At 39.9% G+C, this 23,976-nt stretch overlaps 1 protein-coding gene and 1 non-coding gene across 3 annotated transcripts; both read left to right on the forward strand.

The window, feature by feature from the left end:
- The first annotated feature begins 746 nt into the window (after positions 1–746).
- On the forward strand, positions 747–14,808 carry LOC133095284 (HLA class II histocompatibility antigen, DO beta chain). 2 transcript variants are annotated; one of them, XM_061196428.1, is made up of 6 exons: positions 747–837; positions 12,731–13,000; positions 13,463–13,744; positions 14,195–14,305; positions 14,568–14,599; positions 14,765–14,800. In XM_061196428.1, exons 1-6 carry the CDS (start codon positions 747–749, stop codon positions 14,798–14,800), a joined length of 822 nt encoding a protein of 273 aa, XP_061052411.1. The 2 variants fall into 2 exon arrangements, with proteins under 2 accessions (XP_061052411.1, XP_061052412.1); XM_061196429.1 differs by lacking the exon at positions 14,568–14,599 and having other exon boundaries at positions 14,765–14,808.
- A 6,110-nt stretch (positions 14,809–20,918) lies between these two features.
- On the forward strand, positions 20,919–21,026 carry LOC133095865 (U6 spliceosomal RNA). Its single transcript, XR_009701721.1, has one exon. It is a non-coding gene; the product is annotated as a U6 spliceosomal RNA (small nuclear RNA).
- Positions 21,027–23,976: the final 2,950 nt, after the last annotated feature.

The following is a 23,976-nucleotide window of genomic DNA, read 5'->3' on the forward strand; positions in this document are numbered from 1 at the left end:
TCACTCTTTACCTTTCTGAAATATTGCTTCTACCTTTAACACTCTGTTCCACTGAAGGTTTTTGGTGCCCCATTACTTATAAAACGCAATAATGCTTTCTTCTTTTTTATCCTCTTAGCCATTTTTGCAGTATTTTATTCTTTTGAGAATCCTCTCTCCATGTTTTTTTTTTTTTTTTCTTCCTCCTTTCTTGGTTTACAAGAAATCCTCTTCAGGTAATTCTCAGTCTCTTCAATTTCTTCTCTGATAATCCTTTCCCTAACTCCTCGTAAGGTCCATGCTTCAGAATGCTGTCTACTGTCTTCTTTATTTACACACTCTCTGTAGGCAATGTGAACCACCCCATCGGCATGGAGATCTATTAGTCACAGCAGGCCAGGGACAGTGCTATATGAGGATAGTAAGATCCATGATAAACAATCTGCCCAGTTCTTCTAAGACCACATACCTTGCAGAGTAGTTTTTTCTTTTTCTCCTAGCTGGTTTCCTTGTACCTAAACTGCTGCCAGTGATTCTGCAGGTAAACAGTTCTTGAGTGGTAACAACTTTATGAAAGTATTCTACCCAGCACCTAATGACACAAAGCTCCTCTGTCTTGATTGGTTATCCATGTGAGGAGTTTCCAATCCTGGGGAGGCCAGAAAGTTATCTCTATTCTTCATGAATATCTTTGACTGAGTTGTGTGTGGGCAAGCCCCATTCTGAAGAGGTGGACGATTTTTCTGTCTCGCTTGTTTTCTTCCAGAATGGGTTCTAGCTGGGTTCCCTGGGTGGTGGCTTTGTTAGTGGCGGTAATCAGGCTGGATTCCTCCATGACTCAAGGCAGAGATTCTCCAGGTAAGGACACAGTGATTTCTTTCAGGTGTACATGCAAAATCTGGCGTGGGGGAAGAAGGCCTTTCCCTACAGGTCCAGGCTCCAGTCCAGACTGGAAGTGGCTTCTGGGTTCAAAGAGAGTCTTCTTCCTTTTGACAGGAAATTATTCCTTCCCTCTTTACCACATGCAATGGACCGGCAGGAAAAGGGTGTTCCTGTCCCAGAGCCACGGATTCAAGGAGTCCGGAGGCAGGAAAAAGGGAAACATTGCTTGCTTAGGGTCCTTATGGTATTAATGTCAGTCTGGAGAACTGTAAAAAATTGAGGCAGTCTGAGAATAGCTGCTATCCTTCAGCCAGGAGTTTGATGATTGTGACTGTTTCTGTATGTATCCAATTGGGGTATATGTGAACAAAAGAACTTGGAAACGAAGGTCGCTTCATTTGACATTTTTAAGCCCCTATAATATGGTCAGACTGTATGAAGTGATCTTGAGAAATGAGAGAAATTGAATGTATTAGCCCTGTCCTCGTGTTACCAGGTACATGTATTTACTGCTGTTATTTTTCTAGCTGAGGAGTTAAGCTATGCAAACATGAAGTGGTATTACATTCTGAAAACATATTTATCAGAAGAAAACAGGATATAATGTGCTAAAAACCAGAACCCCTTTGAATGTCAAAGTCTCATTAAACACGAAAGAGGAACAAACCTAGGGGTGTGGGGGGTGGGTGTGAGGAGATCATTATTCTTGGAGAACAGAAACCTCTCTGAGCTTATAATATTAGCCATTTTTGCAGTATTTTATTCTTTTGAGAATCCGTTGAACAACAACAACACATACACAATCAGTAAGATCTAAACTCTGACACAGATCTGACTGAAAACTAACTTTAAAAAAATTTTTATTTAGAATGTAAGACAAAATAGAGATTTGGAGGTTAGAGCCTTGTTTGAAATTAGCTGAGTTCGAGATGAGTCTGGCTGACCCAGGAAGGATGCTGCTGTCCTGACACGCAGTCCAATAGTTCCTCTGAACGTAGAAATGAAGGAAAATCTACACTCGAGATTAGTAACAATTATCCTTCAAGTCTCAACTGAAATGCCATTTCTTCAGGGAGATCTTTCCTGATCAACTTACATTATTAACCCATTTGAATGTCCTTTTATATTGTTCTCAAATGCACAGAATGGAGTTAATCTTCCCCAGTGACTTCACAGCACCTTGTAATCACTGATCAGAACAAGGACGCTCTCCTCTCTTCCCTTGTCTCCATTCTCACTCCCTCCCTTCCATTCTAATGTGTCTGGTATGTCTTTAAGTATGAGGGTGGCTTTTAAGAAGATGTAGCATTGTTTTCCTGTGTGTATTTTAAAAAAATTGTTTTTATTGGAGTGTAATTGCTTTACAATATTGTGATAGTTTCTGCTGTACAACGAAATGAGTCAGCTATATGTATACATATATCCCCTTCCTCTTAGACCTCCCTCCCAACCCCGATCCCACCCATCTAGGTCATCACAGAGCACTGAGCTGAGCTTCTTGTGCGTTATAACATGTTCCCACTAGCTATCTATTTTACACATGGTTGTGTATATATGTCATTCCTAATCTCCCAATTCGTCCCACCCTCTCCTTCACCCCTGTTTCCACATGTCCGTTCTCTATGTCTGCGTCTCTACTCCTGCCCTGCGAATAGGTTCATCTGAACCATTTTTCTAGATTCCACATATATGTGTTAATATACGGTATTTGTTTTTCTCTTTCTGGCTTACTTCACTCTGTATGACAAACTCTAGGTCCATCTACATCTCTGCAAATGATCCAATTTCCTTCCTTTTTACGGCTGAGTAATATTCCATTGTATATACGTACCACATCTTCTTTATCCATTCATCTGTCGATGGACACTTAGGTTGTTTCCATGTCCTGGCTATTGTAAATAGTGCTGCAATGAACATTGGGGTACATGTGTCCTTTTGAATTATGGTTTCCTCAGGGTATATGCCCAGTAGTGGGATTGCTGGGTCATATGGTAGTTCTATTTTTAGTTTTTTAGTTTTTAAGTTCTATTTTTAGTATTTTAAGTTTTTAGTTTAGTTTTTTAGTTTCTCCATAGAGGCTGTATCAATTTACATTCTCACCAACAGTGCAAGGAGGTTCCTTTTCTCCACACCCTCTTCAGCATTTGTTGTTTGTAGATTTTTTTATGATGGCCATTCTGACAGGTGTGAGGTGATACCTCATTGTAGTTTTGATTTGCATGTCTCCAATTAGTGATGTTGAGCAGCTTTTCATGTGCTTCTTGGCCATCTGTATGTCTACTTTGGTGAAATGTCTACTTTGGTGAAATGTCTACTTTGGTGAAATGTCTATTTAGGTCTTCCGCCCATTTTTTGGGTTGTTTGTTGTTTTGATATTGAGCTCCATGAGCTGTCTGTGTATTTTGGAGATTAATCCTTTGTCTGTTGCTTTGTTTGCAAATATTTTCTCCCATTCTGAAGATTGTCTTTTCATCTTGTTTATGGTTTCCTTTGCTGTGCAAAAGCTTTTAAGTTTTATTAGGTCCCATTTGTTTATTTTTGTTTTTATTTTCCTTACTCTAGGAGGTGGGGTCAAAAAAGATCTTGCTGTGGTTTATGTCAAAGAGTGTTTTTCCTATGTTTTCCTCTAAGAGTTTTCTAGTGTCCAGTCTTACATTTAGGTCTTTAATGCATTTGGAGTGTATTTTTGGGTATGGTGTTAGGGAGTGTTCTAATTTCATTCTTTTACATGTAGCTGTCCTGTTTTCCCAGCACCACTTATTGAAGAGATTGTCTGTTCTCCACTGTATGTTCTTACCTCCTTTGCCATAGTTGAGGTGACCATAGGTGCGTGGGTTTATCTCTGGGCTTTCTATCCTGTACCAGTGATCTGTATTTCTGTTTTTGTGCCAATACCATACTGTCTTGATTACTGTAGCTTTGTAGTATAGTTTGAAGTTGGAGAGCCTGATTCCTCCAGCTCCATTTTTCTTTCTCAAGATTGCTTTGGCTATTCAGGGTCTTTTGTGTTTCCATACAAATTGTAAAATCTTTTGTTCTAATTCTATGAAAAATGCCATTGGTAATTTGATAGGGATTGCATTGAATCTGTAGATCGCTTTGAATAATATGGTCATTTGCACAATATTGATTCTTCCCATCCAAGAACATGGTATATCTCTCCATCTGTTTGTGTCATCTTTGATTTCTTTCATCAGTGTTTTATAGTATTCTGAGTACAGGTCTTTTGCCTCCTTAGGAAGGTTTATTCCTAGGTATTTTATTCTTTTTTTTTGCGATGGTAAATGGGATTGTTTCCTTAATTTCTCTTTCTGATTTTTCATTGTTAGTGTATAGGAATGCAAGAGATTTCTGTGCATTAACTTTGTATCCTGCAAGTTTACCAAATTCATTGAGTAGCTCTAGTAGTTATCTGGTGGCATTTTTAGGATTTTCTATGTATAGTATCATGTTATCTGCAAACAGCAACAGTTTTACTTTTTTTTTTTCCAATTTGTATTCCTTTTATTTCTTTTTCTTCTCTGATTGCCATGGCTAGGACTTCCAAAACTATATTGAATAAGAGTGGCAAGAGTGGACATCCTTGTCTGGTTTCTGATCTTAGTGGAAAGGCTTTCAGTTTTTCACCATTGAGAATGATGTTGGCTGTGGGTTTATCATATATGGCCTTTATTATTCAGTGGGCCAAAAAGTGCCTTTGGTTTTTTAAGTAAAAATAAAAGGCACATTTTTCATTTTCACCAAGAACTTTATTGAACAACGTATTCACCATTTTTTTACACTACCTTCTGCCAGTTTTCAGGCAACTTCATAATTCCATCTTCCCAAAACTTTTTATATTTTTGAGCAAAGAGCTGTTCCAGGTGCCTTGTACGGTCTTCCAGGGAATTGAATTTTTTTCCATTAAGAGAATATTGTAAAAACTGAAATACATAGAAATCCGAAGGCGCAATGTCTGGTCAATACACCAGATGAATCAGAACTTCCCAGTGAAGCTGTAACAGTTTCTGCCTGGTCATCAAAGAAACATGCGGTCCTGCATTATCCTGATGGAAGATTATGCGTTTTCTGTTGATAATTCTGGAAACTTTTCGTTGAGTGCTGCTTTCAGTTGGTCTAATTGGGAGCAGTACTTGTTGGAATTAATCGTTTGGTTTTCTGGAAGGAGCTCATAAGAGAGGACTCCCTTCCAATCCCACCATATACACAGCATCACCTTCTTTGGATGAAGACCGGTCTTTGGTGTGGTTGCTGGAGGTTCATTTCGCTTGCCCCACGATCTCTTCCATTCCACATTATTGTATAGTAACCACTTTTCTTCGCCAATCACAATTTGTTTTAAAAACGGAACGTTTTCATTATGTTTCAGTAGAGAATCACATGAGGAAATATGGTCAAGAATGTTTTTTTCGCTTAACTTATGTAGAACCCAAACATCAAAGCCATTAACATAACCAAGCTGGTGCAAATGATTTTCAGTGCTTGATTTGGATATTTTGAGTATGTCAGCTGTCTCCTGCGTGGTATAACACTGACTGTTCTCAATTACTGTTTTAATTTGATCGCTATCAACTTCAACTGGTCTACCCGACAATGGAGCATTGTCCAGTGAGAAATCTCCAGTACGAAACTTCGTGAACCACTTTTGACACGTTTGATCAGTCACAGCACCTTCTCCATACATTGCACAAATCTTTTTGTGCGTTTCAGTTGCATTTTTACCTTTCTTGAAATAGTAAAGCCTAATATGTTGAAAATGTTGCTTTTTTCTTCCATCTTCAATATTAAAATGGCTACACAAATATTCACCAATTTTGATAATTTTTTAAAAATGTATGCTGATATGACAGCTGTCGTATACAATCTAACAAAATTGTTTTGAATGAATTTAAAGACAATTAAGTTCTACTAGAGCCATCTTACAGAAAAAAACCACACAAACCTTTTGGCCCACCCAATATGTTGAGGTAGGTTCCCTCTATGCCCATTTTCTGGAGAATTTTTTTTTTTTTTATCATGAATGTGTGTTGAATTTTGTCAAAAGATTTTTCTGCATCTATTGATATGATCATATGGTTTATTTATTTATTTATTTGCTTGTTTGTTTATTTTTGGCTGCATTGGGTCTTTGTTGCTGTGTGCGGGCTTTCTCTAGTTGTGGCGAGTGGGGGCTACTCTTCATTGTGGTGTGCGGGCTTCTCATTGTGGTGGCTTCTCGTTGTGGAGCACAGGCTCTAGGCACACAGGCTTCAGTAGTTGTGGCACGCAGGCTCAGTAGTTGTGGCTCACAGGCTTAGTTACTCCGTGGCATGTGGGATCTTCCTGGACCAGGGCTCGAACCCATGTCCCCTTCATTGGCAGGTGGATTCTTAACCACTGAGCCACCAGGGAAGCCCGATTATATGGTTTTTATTCCTTAATTTGTTAATATGGTGTATCACATTTATTGATTTGTGTATATTGAAGAATCCTTGCATTCCTGGGACAAATCCCACTTGATCATGGTGTATGATCTCTTTAATGTGTTGTTGGATTCTGTTCGCTAGTATTTTGTTGAGGATTTTTGTGACTATGTTCATCAGAGATATTGGTCTGTAATTTTCTTTTTTTGTGTGTGATACCTTTGTCTGGTTTTGGTATCAAGGTGATGGTGGCCTCATAGAACGAATTTGGGAGTGTTCCTCTCTCTGAAATCTTTTGGAAGAGTTTGAGAAGTATAGGTGTCAGCTCTTCTCTAAATGTTTGATAGAATTCGCCTGTGAAGCCAACTCGTCCTGGACTTTTGTTTGTTGGAAGACTTTTAATCACAGTTTTAATTTCATTACTTGTGATAGGTCTGTTTATATTTTCTAATTCTTCCTGGTTCAGTCTTAGAAAATTGTACCTTTCTAAGAATTTGTCCATTTCTTCCAGGTTTTCCATTTTATTGGCATATAGTTGTTTGTAGTAGTCTCTTATAATCCTTTGTATTTCTGTGGTGTCAGTTGTAATTCTCCTTTTTCATTTCTAATTTTATTGATTTGCATCCTCTCCTTTTTTTTTCTTGATGAGTCTGGTTAAAGGTTTATCAATTTTGTTTATCTTCTCAAAGAACCAACTTTTAGTTTTATTGACATTGCTATTGTTTTCTTCGTTTCTATTTCATTTATTTCTGCTCTGATCTTTATGATTTCTTTCCTTCTACTGACGTTGGGTTTTCTTTGTTCTTCTGTCTCTAGTTGCTTTAGGTGTAAGGTTAGATTTTTCATTTGAGGTTTTTCTTGTTTCTTGAGGTGAAATTGAATTGCTATAAACTTTCCTCTTAGAAAGTCTTTTGCTGCGTCCCATAGGTTTTGGGTCATCGTGTTTTTGTTGTCATTTATTTCTATGTATTTTTAATTTCCTCTGTGATTTCTGCAGTGATCTCTTGGTTATTTAGTAGTGCACTATTTAGTCTCCATGTATTTGTGTTTTTTACAGTTTTTTTCCTGTAATTGATTTCTAATCTCATAGCGTTGTGGTCGGAAAAGATGCTTGATACGATTTCAATTTTCTTAAATTTTTGAGGCTTGACTCGTGACCCAAGATGTGATCTATCCTGGAGAATGTTCCATGTGAACCTGAGAAGAAAGTGTATTCTGCCACTTTAGGTGGAATGTCCTATAAGTATCAATCAAATCTATCTGGTCTATTGTGTCATTTAAAGCTTGTGTTTCCTTATTTATTTTCTGTCTGGATGATCTGTCCATTGGTGTAAGTGGGGTGTTAAAGTCCCCCACTCTTACTGTGTTACTGTTGACTTCCTCTTTTATGGCTGTTAGCATTTGCCTTATGTATTGAAGTGCTCCTATGTTGGGAGGATATTTAAATCATATTTATTTTATTTAAATCATAAATATTTATAATTGTTGTATCTTCTTCTTAGATTGATCCCTTGGTCATTATGTAGTGTCCTTCATTATCTCTTATAACAGTCTTTATTTTAAAGTCTATTTTATCTGATATGAGTATTGCTACTCCAGCTTTCTTTTGATTTCCATTTGCATGTGATATCCTTTTCCATCCCCTCACTTTCAGTCTGTATGTGTCCCTAGATCTGAAGTGGGTCTCTTGTAGACAGCACATATATGGGTTTTGTTTTAGTATGCATTCAGTCAGTCTGAGTCTTTTGGTTAGGGCATTTAATCCATTTACATTCAAGGTAATTATCGATATGTATGTTCCTACTGCAATTTTCTTAATTGTCTTGGGTTTGTTTTTGTGGGTCTTTTTCTTCTCTCATGCTTCCCACTTAGAGAAGTTCCTTTAGCATTTGTTGTAAAGCTGGTTTGGTGGTGCTGAATTCTCTTAGCTTTTGCTTGTCTGAAAAGCTTTTGACTTCTCCGTCGAATCTGAATGAGATCCTTGCTGGGCAGAATGATCTTGGTTTTAGGTTTTTCTCTTTCATCACATTAAATATATCCTGCCACTCCATTCTGGCCTGCAGAGTTTCTGATGAAAAATCAGCTGATAACCTTATGGGGATTCCCTTGTATGTTATTTTTTGCTTTTCCCTTGCTGCTTAAAAATTTTTTCTTTTTATTTAATTTTTGTTAGTTTGATTAATATGTGTCTTGGTGTGTTTCTCCTAGGGTTTATCCTGTATGGGACTCTCTGTGCTTTCTGGATTTGGGTGGCTATTTCCTTTCCCATGTTAGGGAAGTTTTTGACTATAATCTCTTCTAATATTTTCTCAGACCCTTTCTTTTTCTCTTCTTCTTCTGAGACCTTTATAATTCGAATGTTGGTGTATTTAATGTTGTCTCAGAGGTCTCTGAGACTGTCTTCAATTCTCTTCATTCTTTTTTCTTGATTATGCTCCTTGGCAGTTATTTCCACCATTCTATCTTCAAGCTCACTTATTTGTTCTTCTGCCTCAGTTTTTCTGTTATTGATTCCTTCTATTGTATTTTTCATTTCAGTTACTGTGTTGTTCATCTTTGTTTATTCTTTAGTTCTTCTGGGTCTTTGTTAAACATTTCTTGTATTTTCTCGATCCGTGCCTGAGTTCTATTTCCAAGATTCTGAATCATCTTTACTATCATTACTCTGAATTCTTTTTCAGGTAGGTTGACTATTTCCTGTTCATTTAGTTGGTCTTGTAGGTTTTTATCTTGCTCCTTCATCTGTAACATATTTTTTTATTGTCTCATTTTTTTTGTTTTTTTGGATGGGTGGGACTGTGTTCTTGTCTTATTGGTGGTTTGGCTTGAGGCTTCCAGCCCTGGAGTTTGTAGGCTGTTGGGTAGAGCTGGGTGTTGGTGCTGAGATGAGGGCCTCTGGGAGACCTCACTCTGATTAATATTCCCTGGGGTCTGAGGCTGTTAGTCCAGCGATTTGGACTCAGTGCTCCCACCATAGGAGCTGACCCCTGACCCCTGGCCTGGGAACCAAGATCCTGCAAGCTGCACAGGGTGGCAAAAAAATAAAAAAGGGCAGAAAGTAACAAAGAGTAAAAAATAATATAAGATTAGAAAACTAACAAACATGTTAGAAAAAATAAAATATAAATGAAACAACAACCAGAAAGTAAAACAGAATCACAATAACAAAAATATAGGAAAAAAATGGCTGGAAAAGGCCTTGGCTGTGGGGGGTGGGGCTTAGGCATGGGCAGCTTTTAGGCGGGGGTGGGACGTACGCTTAAGCCCTTGGGGTGAGGGGTGGGAATTAGGCTCAGCGCCATTGGAGGGGCCCTGATATGCCTCTGGCCTCAGAGTAGGGATGATCAGGCCTGAGACCTTAGCAAGCTCTCTGTTCACCTCTACTCTTCTTCCCCCACCCCCTCTCTCCCACACCCTTAGGACCCACGTGGCAGGAGGGGTCCCCAGATGGTGGAGGACTCAGGGCCCGAGTGGGCAGGGGAAATGCTATCCATGTTCCCCCGAGTCCTCTGAAACTCCAAGGGTCCCTCCAGGCACGGGAACCCCTCCCCTCCCCCAGCCACCCCTCAGGGGCACTGGTTCCCTCCGACCTCCAGTTCTCTTTCCCCCTCGCTCCCCCCCATGTCCTCCCCAGTCACTCGGGGGTTTCTCCCGTCCCCTTGGGTGTCAAGGTCCCTCACCAGGCCTCTGGTAGGTGCCCTAGTTGCGGGAAGACACGAACTCTGCATCCTCCTTGTCCGCCACCTTGACTCTGCTCCCTCCTGTGTGTATTTTTATTTTTTATTTTTTACTTTTTATTTATTTTTATTTTTAAAAAAAATTTTTTATAAATAGGTACCAGTGTTTTGAGGTGCACATTTATTAAATCAGAAAGACTCTATTCATGTATTCTTTATTTATTTATTTTTAAAATTTACTTATTTTTGGCTGCGTTGGGTCTTCGTTGCTGCGCGCAGGGGCTATTCTTCGCTGCGGTGTGCGGGCCTCTCTTTGGGGTGGCCTCTCCTGTTGTGGAGCATGGGCTCTAGGCACGTGTGCCCCAGCAGTTGTGGTGCACAGGCCTAGCCACTCCCTGCCATGTGGGATCCCCCCAGAGCAGGGCCCGAACCCGTGTCCCCCGCATTGGCAGGCGGACTCTCAACCACTGCACCACCAGGGAAGCCCCTGTGTGTATTTTTAAATTTTAATAAATGTCATCGTGCGATGAATCACATTCTGTTTCTTTTCTTACCTAACACAATGCTTTTGAGCTCTACCTCGGTGTTTGTGTTTGTGAATCCAAACCTGTCTTTATTGATAGGGAAGCAGGTCAGGGAAGGGAAGTGTCTGTTTCTATGTAAAATAACTAGATATAGAACTAGAACTTAAGTGAACTGAGACCAATCCAGGTCCGTTTACCAGTTTGTCTCTTAAAATTGTCTAGATCTTCAAATCTAAGACAACTATCACCACCTTAGTTTGTTTGGGTTGCTATGACAAATGCCACAGATTGCGCTGCTTATAAACAACAGAAATTTATTTCTCAAAGTTCTGGAGGCTGGGAAGTCCGAGATCAAGGCTGCAGCATGGTTGTGTTCTGGGAAAGGCTCTCTTTCTGGTTCAGATCTGGCACCTTCTCTCTGTGTCATCACATGGTGGAAGGGGCTAGGGAGCTCTCTGGAGCCTCTTTTCTAGGGACACTAATCCCTTTCATCAGGAATCCATGCTCCTGACCTAAGTACCTCCCCCAACACCGCCGACTAATACCATTACCCTTGGGGGTTGGGATTTCAACATGTGAATGGAGGCAACACAAACATCCAGACCACAATACACAATCATACTTTTTCTTACCTATGAAGACTGATTAAATAGCTTTGGGAAATTAAATTGTTTTGGAGAACATGCCAATTAGAAAAGAGTTACATTGTATGAAAGTTAGTATAGATTTCAAACTAATCACTATCAATACTAATAAGGTACTTTGAAAGTGGAAAATCATAATGGAGAATGGATTTGCATTTTTATTTATTTATTTAAAATTTATTTTTTAAAAAATTATTTATTTATTTATTTTTGGCTGCGTTGGGTCTTCGTTGCTGCACGCGGGCTTTTTCTAGTTGCAGCGCGCGGGCTTCTCATTATGGTGGCTTCTCCTGTGGTGGAGCACAGGCTCTAGGCATGCGGGCTTCAGTAGTTGTAGCACACAGGCTCAGTAGTTGTGGCTCACGGGCTCTAGAGTGCAGGCTCAGTAGTTGCGGTGCACGGGCTTAGTTGCTCCGTGGCATGTGGGATCTTCCTGGAACAGGGCTCAAACCCATGTCCCCTGCATTGGCAGAGAGATTCTTAACCACTATGCCACCAGGGAAGTCCCTAAAATTTATTTTTTATTGAAGTATGGTTGAATCACAATGTTGTGTTCATTACTGCTGTACAGCAAAGTGACTCAGTTATACATTCTTTTTCATATTCTTTTCCATTATGGTTTATCACAGGATATTGAAGGATTTGGATTTTTTAATTCATTCTTCAGTGGAAGTGTTTAATATAAAAGCCTCCAGAGAAGGTTTAAGTTAACCCTATATTCACCATGTTATTACAACTGCTAGAACTGTGCATACAGGGCCAATGATGATGATGATGATGATAATAAAAGGCATCTTCAAGTCATGAATTAATAATATTTTATCCAACATAGATAGAGGTAATGAGGTCATTACCTTACTAGAGCCAACAGAGGGGATGGGGTCTCTGAGTAATTGTGCAAAGGAAAATGTCCAGAAGAAAATTCATTTAAAAAAAAATTTTTTTTTTGGCTGCGCCACCTGGAATCTTAGTTCCCCAACCAGGGATCGAACCTGCGCCCCCTGCAGTGGAAGCACAGAGTCTTAACCACTGGACCACCAGGGAAGTCCCCAGAAGAAAATTCTTGAGAAAACCCATAGTGAATGGAAAGTAGAAGGGGAGTTTATTTCACACCTACTATGAACCTACTCTGAATTTCTTTACCCCACCTCCATCCTCCTTTCACTTTACTCCAGAAGGAATATATAGAATTAACCTACTAATGGCAAGAATACTATTGAACTATTCCATACAGGGCTGGGAATTCTTGGGCTTCTGAAAGCTTGGCTTGGAGAAACTTAGCACAGTGTCTGGCAAAACGCGAACAGTCTATAAATATTGGTCAAAGGAATGAATATTTGTTGAATGAAAGTTTATGTCTCTGGACTCATTCTGACTTTCTTCTTTGGGTTACATGTCTCCTGTTTGGCTGGCCTGGTAAGCTGGACCTCAGGCTTCTTTCAAAGAAGAATGGATGTCTCTTTGCTAAGAGGAACCAGGGTGGGGCCCAGGGGAGCAGGGGCTACTTCGGCCGATTTACTGAGGTCAAAGTCCTCCTCTCCAATCAGTGTGGTCTGGCATAATAAACCAGGTATGGGTTTCCTAATTGGGGCTGGTTCATAGTCTTTTTTTTGGTTTTCTAGAAGATTTTGTGATTCAGGCAAAAGCTGACTGTTACTTCACCAATGGGACAGAAAATGTGCAGTTTGTGGTCAGATTCATCTTTAACCTGGAGGAGTATGCACGTTTTGACAGCAACTTAGGGATGTTTGTGGCCTTGACGGAGCTGGGCCAGCCTGACGCTGAGCTGTGGAACAATCGGCCCGATATACTGGCAAGGAGTAGAGCCTCTGTGGATGCGCTCTGCAGACACAACTACAAGCTGGGTGCACCCTTCACTGTGGGGAGAAAAGGTGAGGTGTAAGGTGGGGACTGCAGGGATTCAGGAATCTCCCCCGTGTGAGCCTGGCCGTGGCTCTTCTTCCTTGTACTGGGCAGTTTCCTGCTTCAGGATAGATGGGTCAGGAAGAGGGGAGTCTGCATATGTTCTGTCCTCAATTGTGACTCACTCACTATCCTCAGGGGTCAGTTCACGGTGGTCTTGGGTCCCAGACCCCCAGTTCTCAGGGACTTTAAGGGCTAGTGTCTTCCCAAATACAAGGGGCAATTGTGGGCATGTGATAAAGCCTAAATCCTCCTTGCGACACTAACATATCCAGTGTTTGAGTCTTTGGGGGTGAGATTTTCCCACATTTCCAGTTTCTACTTGGGTGATTTGGGAAAGAGATTTGGAGCTGAGATAACCTTTAATGAAACTCCTGTGTTGGCTTTGTGGATTTCCTTCACCATGTCTCATTTCTTCTCTCCCCCGCTAGTGCAACCAGAGGTGACAGTGTATCCAGAGAGGATCCCAGCCTTGCAGCACCGCAATCTGCTGCTTTGCTCTGTGACAGGTTTCTACCCAGGGGACATCAAGATCACGTGGTTCCGGAATGGGCAGGAACAGAGAGAGGGGGTCATGTCCACTGGCCTCATTAGGAATGGAGACTGGACCTTTCAGACAATGGTGGTGCTGGCAATGACACCTGAACTTGGAGAGGTCTACACCTGCTTTGTTGATCATCCCAGCCTGCTGAGCCCTGTTTCTGTGGAGTGGAGTGAGAATCAGCTTATACTTTCTGGACGAAACTCGGCCAATCTGACTCAAGACCTGTGTTACCTCTGTGTTCATCTTGGCTACAACACTAGTTCTTCCCTCTGATCTGAGGGAGTCATAGAAATTGGGGTCTTTGGGTTGGGGTGGGAAAAAACATGGCAGATAGCTATCCTTGGATCTTCCAAGAAATATGGAGGTGTAATCACCTTGTCACTTACTTCCAAGTTTGGGAACTACTGTCCTCTAATGCTTTGGTCTTGGCATTTAGGGGGGCATTATTATTGGCTATAAGAATCATTAACAGAAACTCCATGAGTACAAACCTTGGCTTCAAAGATGTAGTCCTTCCCTAGATAGCATTGGACTGGTGTCCAGCACAGGTTCTGGGATTTCAGGAAGGTACACCAAATACTGGGAGCTTTTGGCTCACTTTAATACATGTTTTCCATAGGAGCTCAGTCTGAATATTCTTGGAGAAAGATGCTGAGTGGAATTGCAGCCTTCCTGGTTGGGTTAGTCTTCCTTCTGGTGGGGATCGTCATCCACACCAGGGCTCGGAAAGGTAATGAGCTCTCTGGAGTACCCCTGCCACCTGCCCCTTGGTTTTCCCCACTTCCCACTTTTCCTAACGTCTAAGATGCAAGGCAGGGGGGGGCTGATCATACCTCTCAGGGATCACTGGGATAGTTTTTCCTGAAGCCAGAAACATTCTGGGGGGTAATCGGAGATGGAGTTCTGATACTCTGGGTCATCCCCCATCGCTCAGGATAATCACAACATTTGGTTCTAACTGGGGCATCCTATTTCTTCCTTTTTTATTGTAGGACGTGTGGAGACTCTGTTGTCTGGTGCTGAGGTAATGTCTCCTTCCTTAGCTTTTGGTGCCAGATCATTCACCCATCCTTTGGTGGAGGGAGGGTCACGGGGATAAGATGTAAGTGACTCTGGCTGGGTGCGCTGCCTGCTGAGTCCCTGTGCTGGAGGGTGGGGGACTCACGGGACTTTATCACTGTCCCTGCAGGTCCCAAGAGCAGTTCTTCGTCCACAGCCACATTAAGGTCCTAATAGAAGCTTCTCCCCCTGGAACCTGAAGAGGGATCGAGTGGCCCTGGATTAAGTGAAAGACATTCATGAGGTCAATGTTCTGGATGACTCGTTTCCATGCGACCTTGGAGGAGTCCTGAACTGATTCTAGAGTCTTGTGTTCTGAGATCACGCATGTCTCATCCTTGTGCCCTTCTTCCTCCTCCTTGTCTATACTAGTCCCCATTTCCAAGGATAGTGTCCAGAAATTCCCCTAAGACCTAGCTCCTTCCAATCCCAAACTTTTCTGTGGTCCAACCCTAACCCTCTAAGTCGTGATCTCCATCTTTCTCTCTTCCAAAGGCAGCCCCACAGTCTTCAGAAGACAAACGTTCAGATAGTCACTGCTCCCTTTTCATTGTTTTTTAAAAGACTTTTTCCTTTAAAATAAAACTGAGATAGAGATAACCGCATAAAATGTATAATTCAATACATGACTTAAGGCAAAACCCCTGTAATCAATGCTCAAGAAATAGAACTTTTCCAGCCGCGGCATAAGTCTCCCTGCTGCAGGCCAATCAAAGCCCACTCCCTCCTCTCAAAAGTAGTCATATCCTTGCAAACTATTTGGGCCTTGAATTTCCTTTGAGGGATGATTTTATTACACTTACAATTTAAAAAAAATCATCTGTAGGACTATACAGATTGTCTAATTTCGGGGTCAGCTTTGGTAAATTTTGTGGGGTAGATTAATTAGGGTACAAAGTATTTGTCATTCATCTCATGGAGATGCAGCTGGCCCTGGACTTAGACCATTCTGAGAATACGTCTAAAGAAGGCTTACAGCTTTTACTTTCCTATTGGAAGTCCTGAGCCATCAGGTAAGAAGTTTGCCTTCAGTGCTGATGGGACCACATAGGCCACGTTAGAGGCACTGGAATTGCTGAGGGAGAGAGTGTCTCCGTGTCCCAGTTGAGCCTCCAGAGGACCCCAGCCCCAGCTACCATCTGACTGCAACCACATGAGAGACCCTCTGTGAAAACCACCTTCTAAGCTCAATCAACTCCCAGAACTGTGAAAAATCATTAAATGGCTGTAGTTTTAAGCCACTAAGTTTGGGTGTAATTTGTTATACAGAAATAGATCATGAAATGTTGTTTTTGGGTGTAATTTGTTATACAGAAATAGATCATGAAATGTTGTTTTTCAAAGAATTTTATCAAAACAACAAATCAACTGGCACAAAATTCTTTATATCCTGTTAGTATCTTTTAATGTTTGTAGAATCTGTAGGAATGGCATCTTTTTGTTACAGATGTTAGTAATTTGTAATTTGTATTTTTCTTCCTTATCAGTCTTGCAGGTGGTTTATTAAAAAAAAAAAAAAGAAGAAGAAAAAAAGAAAACTCTAGCTTTGTGATTTTCTTTATTATACATCTATTGTACATTCTATTTCCTCTCTTATCTTCATTATTTCCTTTGAATATATATGGAAGGGTTTAATTCTGGGCTCTCTTTTCTGTTCCGCTGGTCTATGTGTCCATTTTAATGCCAGTACTATACTGTTTTTATTATTATAGTTTGAAACCAGGAAGTGCGATACCTCTGGCTTTGTTCTTCCTTCTCAGGGTTGCTTTGGGTATTCTGGGTCTTTTGTAGTTTATGATTTTTTTGCTATACAGGTTGCTAGTCCTACCTCGTTCACTTAAAACTTGGTATATTAGTCCTTTGCATGGCTATATCACAATTCATCCATTCTCTTTCTTAAAATTAAGACTGTTTCTTTTCTCTTCAATTACTTTTTTAATATGTCATCTGGGGCACATGTATGAGAATTTATTTAGAATGTTTTTATCTAGGATGGAAGTCTGGGATTATCCAACTACCCAAAGGGATATATACCAATATTTAACATATTTTATAATTTTTTGATGTACAGAATTTTCATAATCAAGACAAAGTTGTCAGTTTTTCTTTTTGAATTTGGAAATAATTTTGTTATTCCTAACCTGGTACAACAAACATTCAATTACAAGTCTCTTTAAGCTCATGTAGGATTGTTTCTTTTAGATAGATATTGTCTTAGTCCATTCAGGCTACTACAACCAAATACCATAAACTGAGTAGCTTATAAACAGCAGAAATTTATATCTCACAGTTCTGGAGGTGGGAAGTCTGAGATCAGGATACCAGCAAGGTCGGGTTCTGGTGAAAACCCTCTTCTGGGTTTGCAGACTGTCAATATCTCACTGTGGCCTCACATGGTGGAAGGGAAGACCCTGGTCTCTTTGGCCTTTTATAAGGGCACTAATCCCATTCATAAGGGGTCCACCTTCAGGACTTAATCACCCCCCAAAGCTCTACATCTTAATACCATCACATTAGGGACTAGGTTTCAGCAGATACATTTTGTAGAGGCACAAACATTCAGAACATTACAGATATATGGGTGTGGATTTTATTGTTGTTGTCAATCATGTAACATTTGCACTTTAATTTTTTAATAGATACCACCAAACTCCCACTCATTCATGACGCTACTAATAATATATGAGAGAATCCATTCCCACAGACTCTTGTAAATCCTTTATTTAAAAAAACCAGACTATTATATTTGCCAATTTGGGGGAGAAATATTTCATCACATTGCTGTTTGAATTTGTATTTTTTTCTGATTATTGGTGTGTTTGAGTAAATATTTTATGTTTATTGGCCTTTGGTGTATTTGCTTCTGTAAATAGTCTGTATCTTTGCTCACTTTTCTGTTGTTTATTTTTGTTCATTTATTTGTTGATTTGTTGGCAATTTTACACAATAAGAAAGTTAGCCCATTGTCAGCCTTGTGTGTTGCAAAGTTTTCTGAGCTTTACATATTTCTTTAAAATTTATTTAATCCATGCAAATAAATTTAAAATTTTTATTCAAATACATATTTTTCTTTATGTCTTCTAGACTTTCTGTCTTGCTTCGGAAGACTCTTTTTCTTTTAAGAAAGATTATTTTAACAGGCTTCTTGAGGTATAATTTACTTACCACAAATTCACTCTTTGTACATGTAAAATTTAATGCTTTCAGTGAATTATAGTTTTTTTCTTTTAATTTATTTTTTATTGAGGTAACATTGGTTTATAACACTATATAAGTTTTATGTTACAACCTTATATTTCTACTTTTGTACACACTAGAGCATGCTCACTGCCAGATTTAGTTTCCATTCATCTTCATAGAGTTTATCCCCTTTACCCATTTCACCCTCCTCCCACTTCTGGGTATTTATGCAAAGACTATGAAAACTCTAACTCGAAAAGATATATGCGTCCCCATGTTTATCACAACATTATTTGCAATAACCAAGACATGGAAACAACCTAAGTGCCCACCAACAGATGAATGGTTAAAAAAGAGATGTGGTGTATATATATATACATATATATATATATGTATACACACAAACACGCACATACAATGGAATACTACCAGCCATAAAAAAGATGATCCCTGGTGGTGCAGTGGTTGACAATCTGCCTGCCAATGCAGGGGACACAGGTTCAAGCCCTGGTCTGGGAGGATCCCATATGCCGTGGAGCAACTAAGCCTGTGAGCCACAACTACTGAGCCTGCGCGTCTGGAGCCTGTGCTCCACAACGGGAGAGGCCCGCGACAGTGAGAGGCCCACGCACCGCGATGAAGAGTGGCCCCCGCTCGCTGCAACTGGAGAAAGCCCTTGCACAGAAACGAAGACCCAACACAGCCAAAAATAAATAAATAAATAAATTAAAAAAAAAATTCTATGAGAACAAAGTTAAAAAAAAAAAAAAAAGATGAAGTCTTGCCATTTGCAACCACATGGATGGACCTTGAGTGTATGACCCTAAGTAAAATAAGTCAGATGGAGAAAGAGAAATTATGTATGATTTTACTGATACGTGGAATGCAAAAACAAGTAAATAAAGACAAAATAAACAAGACATATCAAACAAAAATAAATGCTTAGATACAGAGAACAGAGTAGTGGTTACAGTGGTGTCTTTTGATTGGTTAATTCAATCTATTTACATTTAGGGTGAATATTGATAGATGAGGATATGGTACTGCCATTCTATCTTTTGTTTTCTGGTTGTTTTATATCTCTATTGCTTCTTTTTTCCTTGTGTTTCTATCTGCCATTTTAGTTTGGTGGTGTTAAAGGATGTTTTTCTCAGTTTCCTCTTTTCTAATGTTTCATGTCTCTATTCTAGGTTTATGTTTTGTTGTTACCATGAGATTTGTATAAAATATCTCATATATAAAATAGTCTTTTTTTCTGCTGATAGCATCTTATCTTCATTTACCTATATGGCTTCTGTATTTTTCCTCTTCCCTTTTAATGTTTTTGTTGTCTCAAATTATCCCTTATGTTGTGTTTGTTCTCAAATTGAAGTAGCTCTAGTTATTTTTATGCCTCACCCCCTCTTTTACCTTTACGCTACAATAAGTGTTTGAAAACATATTCTGATACAGAGCTGCAATTTTCTGATTCTGTCTGTGTATCACCTTACTCAAAGTTGTGTGTACTTTTTACCTTTTTGAAAGCAGCTCTTTTGCCCCTTTCCTATTTGCCCATTTCTGTTCCCCTCTAACCTTAAAAGAACCTAATTATAGGAATGAGATCACTAGGCAATTGAAACTAACTCCCGACTTATGCTCTCCTGAATGCACACCATGCCTTGTCTAACCTGTTGATTCTTTTCCTAGATAAAAAGCAGTTAAAAAATGACTAGCTCTCTACCCCCAGCAGCCCAACTCCCCAAGCAATCCTGCAGGAGATCACGCAGGCAAGATAACATCTGAAAAGAGAGTCAGCCAGTCTGCACTCAATGGAGAATGATGCAGAACCCAGCCTCCTGACTTGGTGATTCACTGAGATTCTTTCCCTCCATTTTTCCCTTTAAAAACTGTCATGGCTGAGCAGAATCTTTGGAGTTGGTTTGGGAAACAAGTCCACCTTCTCCCCAGATTCCTGGCTTTTCTGATTAAAGCATGTTTCCTTTCTACTGACACTTGCCTCTCAAATTATTGGCTTATGAGTGGTGAGCAACTGAAACTGTGTTCAGTTACATTTTTATTTCTGGTAGAAGAGCTCCTTCTTACATCTCTTGTAAGGAAGGTATACGTTGATGAGCTCTCTCAGCTTTCGTTTGTCTGAGAAAGTCTTTATTTCTCCTCATCTCTGAATGACAACCTTGTTGGATAGAGTATTCTTGGCTGACAGTTATCTTTCAGTATTTTGAGAATGTCATTCCACTCCCTCTTGACCTGTAGAATTTCTGCTAAGAACTCTGCTGATAAACTAATGGGGGTTCCTTTGCAGGTTACGATTCTTTTTTCCCTGGATGCCTTTAAAAAATTCTCTGTCCTTGACTTTTTTTTTTCTTTTTGGCTGTGCTGTGCAACATGTGGAATCTTAGTTCCCTGACCAGGGATTGAACCCGTGCCCCCTGCAGTGGAAGCACGGAGTCCTAACCACTGGACCACCAGGGAAGTCCCTGTCATTGACTTTTGACAATTTTAATATAATGTGTCTTGGAGATGGTCTTTTTGCATTGAGTTAATGAGGGGCTCTATTTGCTTCATTGACTTGTAGATTCAGTTCCTTCCCCTGGTTGGGAAGTTCTCAGCCATTCTTTCTTTTTATTATATTTTAAAAAATTTATTTATTTTATTTATTCTTTTTTTTTTGGCTGCGTTGGGTCTTCGTTGCTGCGTGCAGGCTTTCTCTAGTTGAGGCGAGTGGGGGCTACTCTCCCTTGTGGTGTGCGGGCTTCTCATTACGGTGGCTTCTCCTGTTGCGGAGCATGGGCTCTAGGCGCACAGGCTTCAGTAGTGACTCGTGGGCTCTAGAGCGCAGGCTCAGTAGTTGTGGCTCACGGGCTTAGTTACTCTGCGGCATGTGGGATCTTCCCGGACCAGGGTTCGAACCCGTGTTCCCTGCATTGGCAGGCGGATTCTTAACCACTGCACCACCAGGGAAGCCCCTCAGCTGTTATTTCTTTAAATAAACTTCTCTCCTCCCTTCTCGCTCTCTTCTTCTGAGATACCCATCACCCTAATGTTGCCCTTCCTAAAAGAGTCAAATGGCTCTCATAGAATTTCCTCATTTAAAAAAGATTTTCGTGCTTGCTTTGGCAGTACATATACTAAAATTGGAACCATACAGAGAGAGATTAGCATGGCCCCTGTGCAAGGATGACACGCAAATTCGTGAAGCGTTCCATATTTTTATAGATAGCTAGTGGGAAGCAGCCACATAGCACAGGGAGATCAGCTGGATGCTTTGTGACCACCTAGAGGGGTGGGATAGGGAGGGTGGGATAGGGAGGGTGGGAGGGAGACGCAAGAGGGAGGAGATATGGGGATATATGTGTATGTATAGCTGATTCACTTTGTTATAAAGCAGAAACTAACACACCATTGTAAAGCAATTATACTCCAATAAAGATGTTAAAAAAATAAATAAAAAGATCTTTCTCTTTCCTCTTCTACTAGTATCATTTCTACATTTCTATCTTTGAGCTCACAAATTCTCTCTTCCATACGGTCTGCTCTATTTCCAATGCTTTCTAATGAATTCTTCATCTCGTTTATTAGTTCTTTAGCTCCAGAATTTCTGTTTGGTTCTTTTTTTTTTTAGGGTTTCAATCTCTTTGGGAAAGTATTCCTTCTGTTCTGCCTTTGTGAGTTTCGTTGCTCGTTGAGTTTCTTCCTGACAGCTGTTTTGAATTCTCTGTCAGATCACCATATCACATGACCTTATGATTGGTTTCTGGAGAATTGTCATTTACTTTTGTGGTACACTATTGCTGTGGTTCTTCATGGTGCTTGATGAGTTGTCCTCTGCCAGCACATTTGAAGTAGCGAGCACACTTCGATTCTAATGAATCGAGGGTTTAGAAGTTAGAGGCTTTTCTTTTGTTTTCCAGTAGGTGGCACTAGAGCACACGGTTTTGGTTTCTCTTATCTGAGCTGCCTCTGGTTATATTTGAGTTCTTCTGTCAGAGGTGTTGCAAGGTGCTCTCACTGTCACTTCTTGTGCCTCTGGGGTCATTGGTGCTTTGCTGCTGCCAGTGTTGCTGGTGTTGCCACCTGAGGCTCTGAGATGGGGGCTCTTCTGCTGTGTCTGGGATCCCCTGAGTTGCCATTGGCTGTTGTTTCAACCTCCAAGTACTTTCTCTTTCCCAGAGGTCAGGGAGTGGGTCTGATCACAGGGTTGGTTCTCCCCGCAACCAGCCCCCACCCTTAAGTGGGGTCCAACTGTCACCTCATTAATATAACGAGACACCTTTGTGGCTCTCATCACTTTGGAAATTCCAAGGGTTTTAGGAGAACTGTGCCAGGAATGGGGAAAAAGACCAAATATAGATTTCATTTTATGAAACCCAATATCACACTCTGGGAAAAATTAAGTTGCCTCTTGTGTAATTAAAAATTTGTTAAGATGGTAAGTCTCATGGAAAGGATTCTTTTCACAATAAAGGTGGGGGAACACAGGGAAATTTTTGGAGGTGATGGATACATTTAGCCATTGGACAGCTACATTGATCAGCTCTGGAGGTGCCCTACCTGGGGCCCATCTGCTATGTAAAATAAGTAAAAAAAAAAAAAAAAAAATCAAAGCCAAATTGATTGGGTTTTTTCTGCTACTAGCAGCAGAAAGCATCTTCATTGAAATAGTCATGCCATACATTTTAATTCAACCTTATAATTTCACACCAGGTTTCAAATAAAATGAGAGGAAGCATTTCTTCATCTCAGATAACAAAGCAAGAGTAAAGCTGCAACCTTGGGATCAAATAAAACTTATCTCAACTGTATGTCTATTGCAGACATGACTATCTCCTTATTAAATTCCTATAGCATGATGACTTGTTTAGTGTAAATAATACACAATGCAACTAAAATGTTCAAAAAATAGACTGAATTTGCTTAAAAATAGAATAATAGTCTCTGACACTGGAGGAATTGTGCTCAAGTGATTATTACTTTGAAATAAACTTCTAAATCAATCACTTACACTTAGGATTTCCTTCTATTTGAAACTGACTCTTCAAATGGAACAAAATAGCAGAATCCTCTATTTTCTCAACCAATTTCTTTCTCTGAGACTTGTCCAACATCTTTATATAATCTATATTACTTATAATTACTTCTAATATAATAATTTACTTATATTCCCAAAGTCTATGGAATTTAGAATTATATAATGATTTAATAGTTGCACAATGTTTTCTACAAGGGTAAAATATTTCTTTGATTTACTTTTCTAGCTTGTTTCTAATCACATACTTTTGGTCAAGTTTGTTTCCATTCTTATCGTCTGTTTTCAGTTTACGTATCTCCTTTTTAATCTTTTGGATTAAATTTACCATTTACCAATCCCATCTACCATTGCAACAAAAAGAATAAAATACCTAGGAATAAACCTACCTAGGGAGACAAAAGACCTGCATGCAGAAAACTATAAGACACTGATGAAAGAAATTAAAGATGATGCCAACAGATGGAGAGATATACCATGTTCTTGGATTGGAAGAATCAATATTGTGAAAATGACTATACTACCCAAAGCAATCTACAGATGCAATGCAATCCCTATCAAATTACCAATGGCATTTTTTACAGAACTAGAACAAAAAATCTTAAAATTTGTATGGAGACACAAAAGACCCCGAAGAGCCAAAGCAGTCTTGAGGGAAAAAAACAGAGCCCGGAGGACTCAGACTCCCTGACTTCAGACTATACTACAAAGCTACAGTAATCAAGACAATATGGTACTGGCACAAAAACAGAAACATAGATCAATGGAACAGGATAGAAAGCCCAGAGATAAACCCACGCACCTATGGTCAACCAATCTATGACAAAGGAGGCAAGGATATACAATGGAGGAAAGACAGTCTCTTCAATAAGTGGTGCTGGGAAAACTGGACTGCTACATGTAAAAGAATGAAATTAGAATACTCCCTAACACCATACACAAAAATAAACTCAAAATGGATTAGAGACCTAAATGTAAGACCGGGCACTATAAAACTCTTAGAGGAAAACATAGGAAGAACACTCTTTGACATAAATCACAGCAAGATATTTTTTGATCCACCTCCTAAAGTAATGGAAATAAAAACAAAAATAAACAAGTGGACCTAATGAAACTTGAAAGCTTTTGCAGAGCAA

The sequence above is a fragment of the Eubalaena glacialis genome, chromosome 7, assembly GCF_028564815.1.
Source record: "Eubalaena glacialis isolate mEubGla1 chromosome 7, mEubGla1.1.hap2.+ XY, whole genome shotgun sequence".
NCBI classification, from domain to species: domain Eukaryota; kingdom Metazoa; phylum Chordata; class Mammalia; order Artiodactyla; family Balaenidae; genus Eubalaena; species Eubalaena glacialis.

What these genes read in the sequence shown, in the direction of transcription:
- LOC133095284 (XM_061196428.1), top strand. Translation starts at nt 747, where the DNA reads ATGGGTTCTAGCTGGGTTCCCTGGGTGGTGGCTTTGTTAGTGGCGGTA. An exon ending in CCCTGTTTCTGTGGAGTGGA is followed by an intron (nt 13,745 to 14,194) that starts GTGAGAATCAGC and finishes TGTTTTCCATAG; the next exon opens with GAGCTCAGTCTGAATATTCT. An exon ending in CCACACCAGGGCTCGGAAAG is followed by an intron (nt 14,306 to 14,567) that starts GTAATGAGCTCT and finishes TTTTTATTGTAG; the next exon opens with GACGTGTGGAGACTCTGTTG.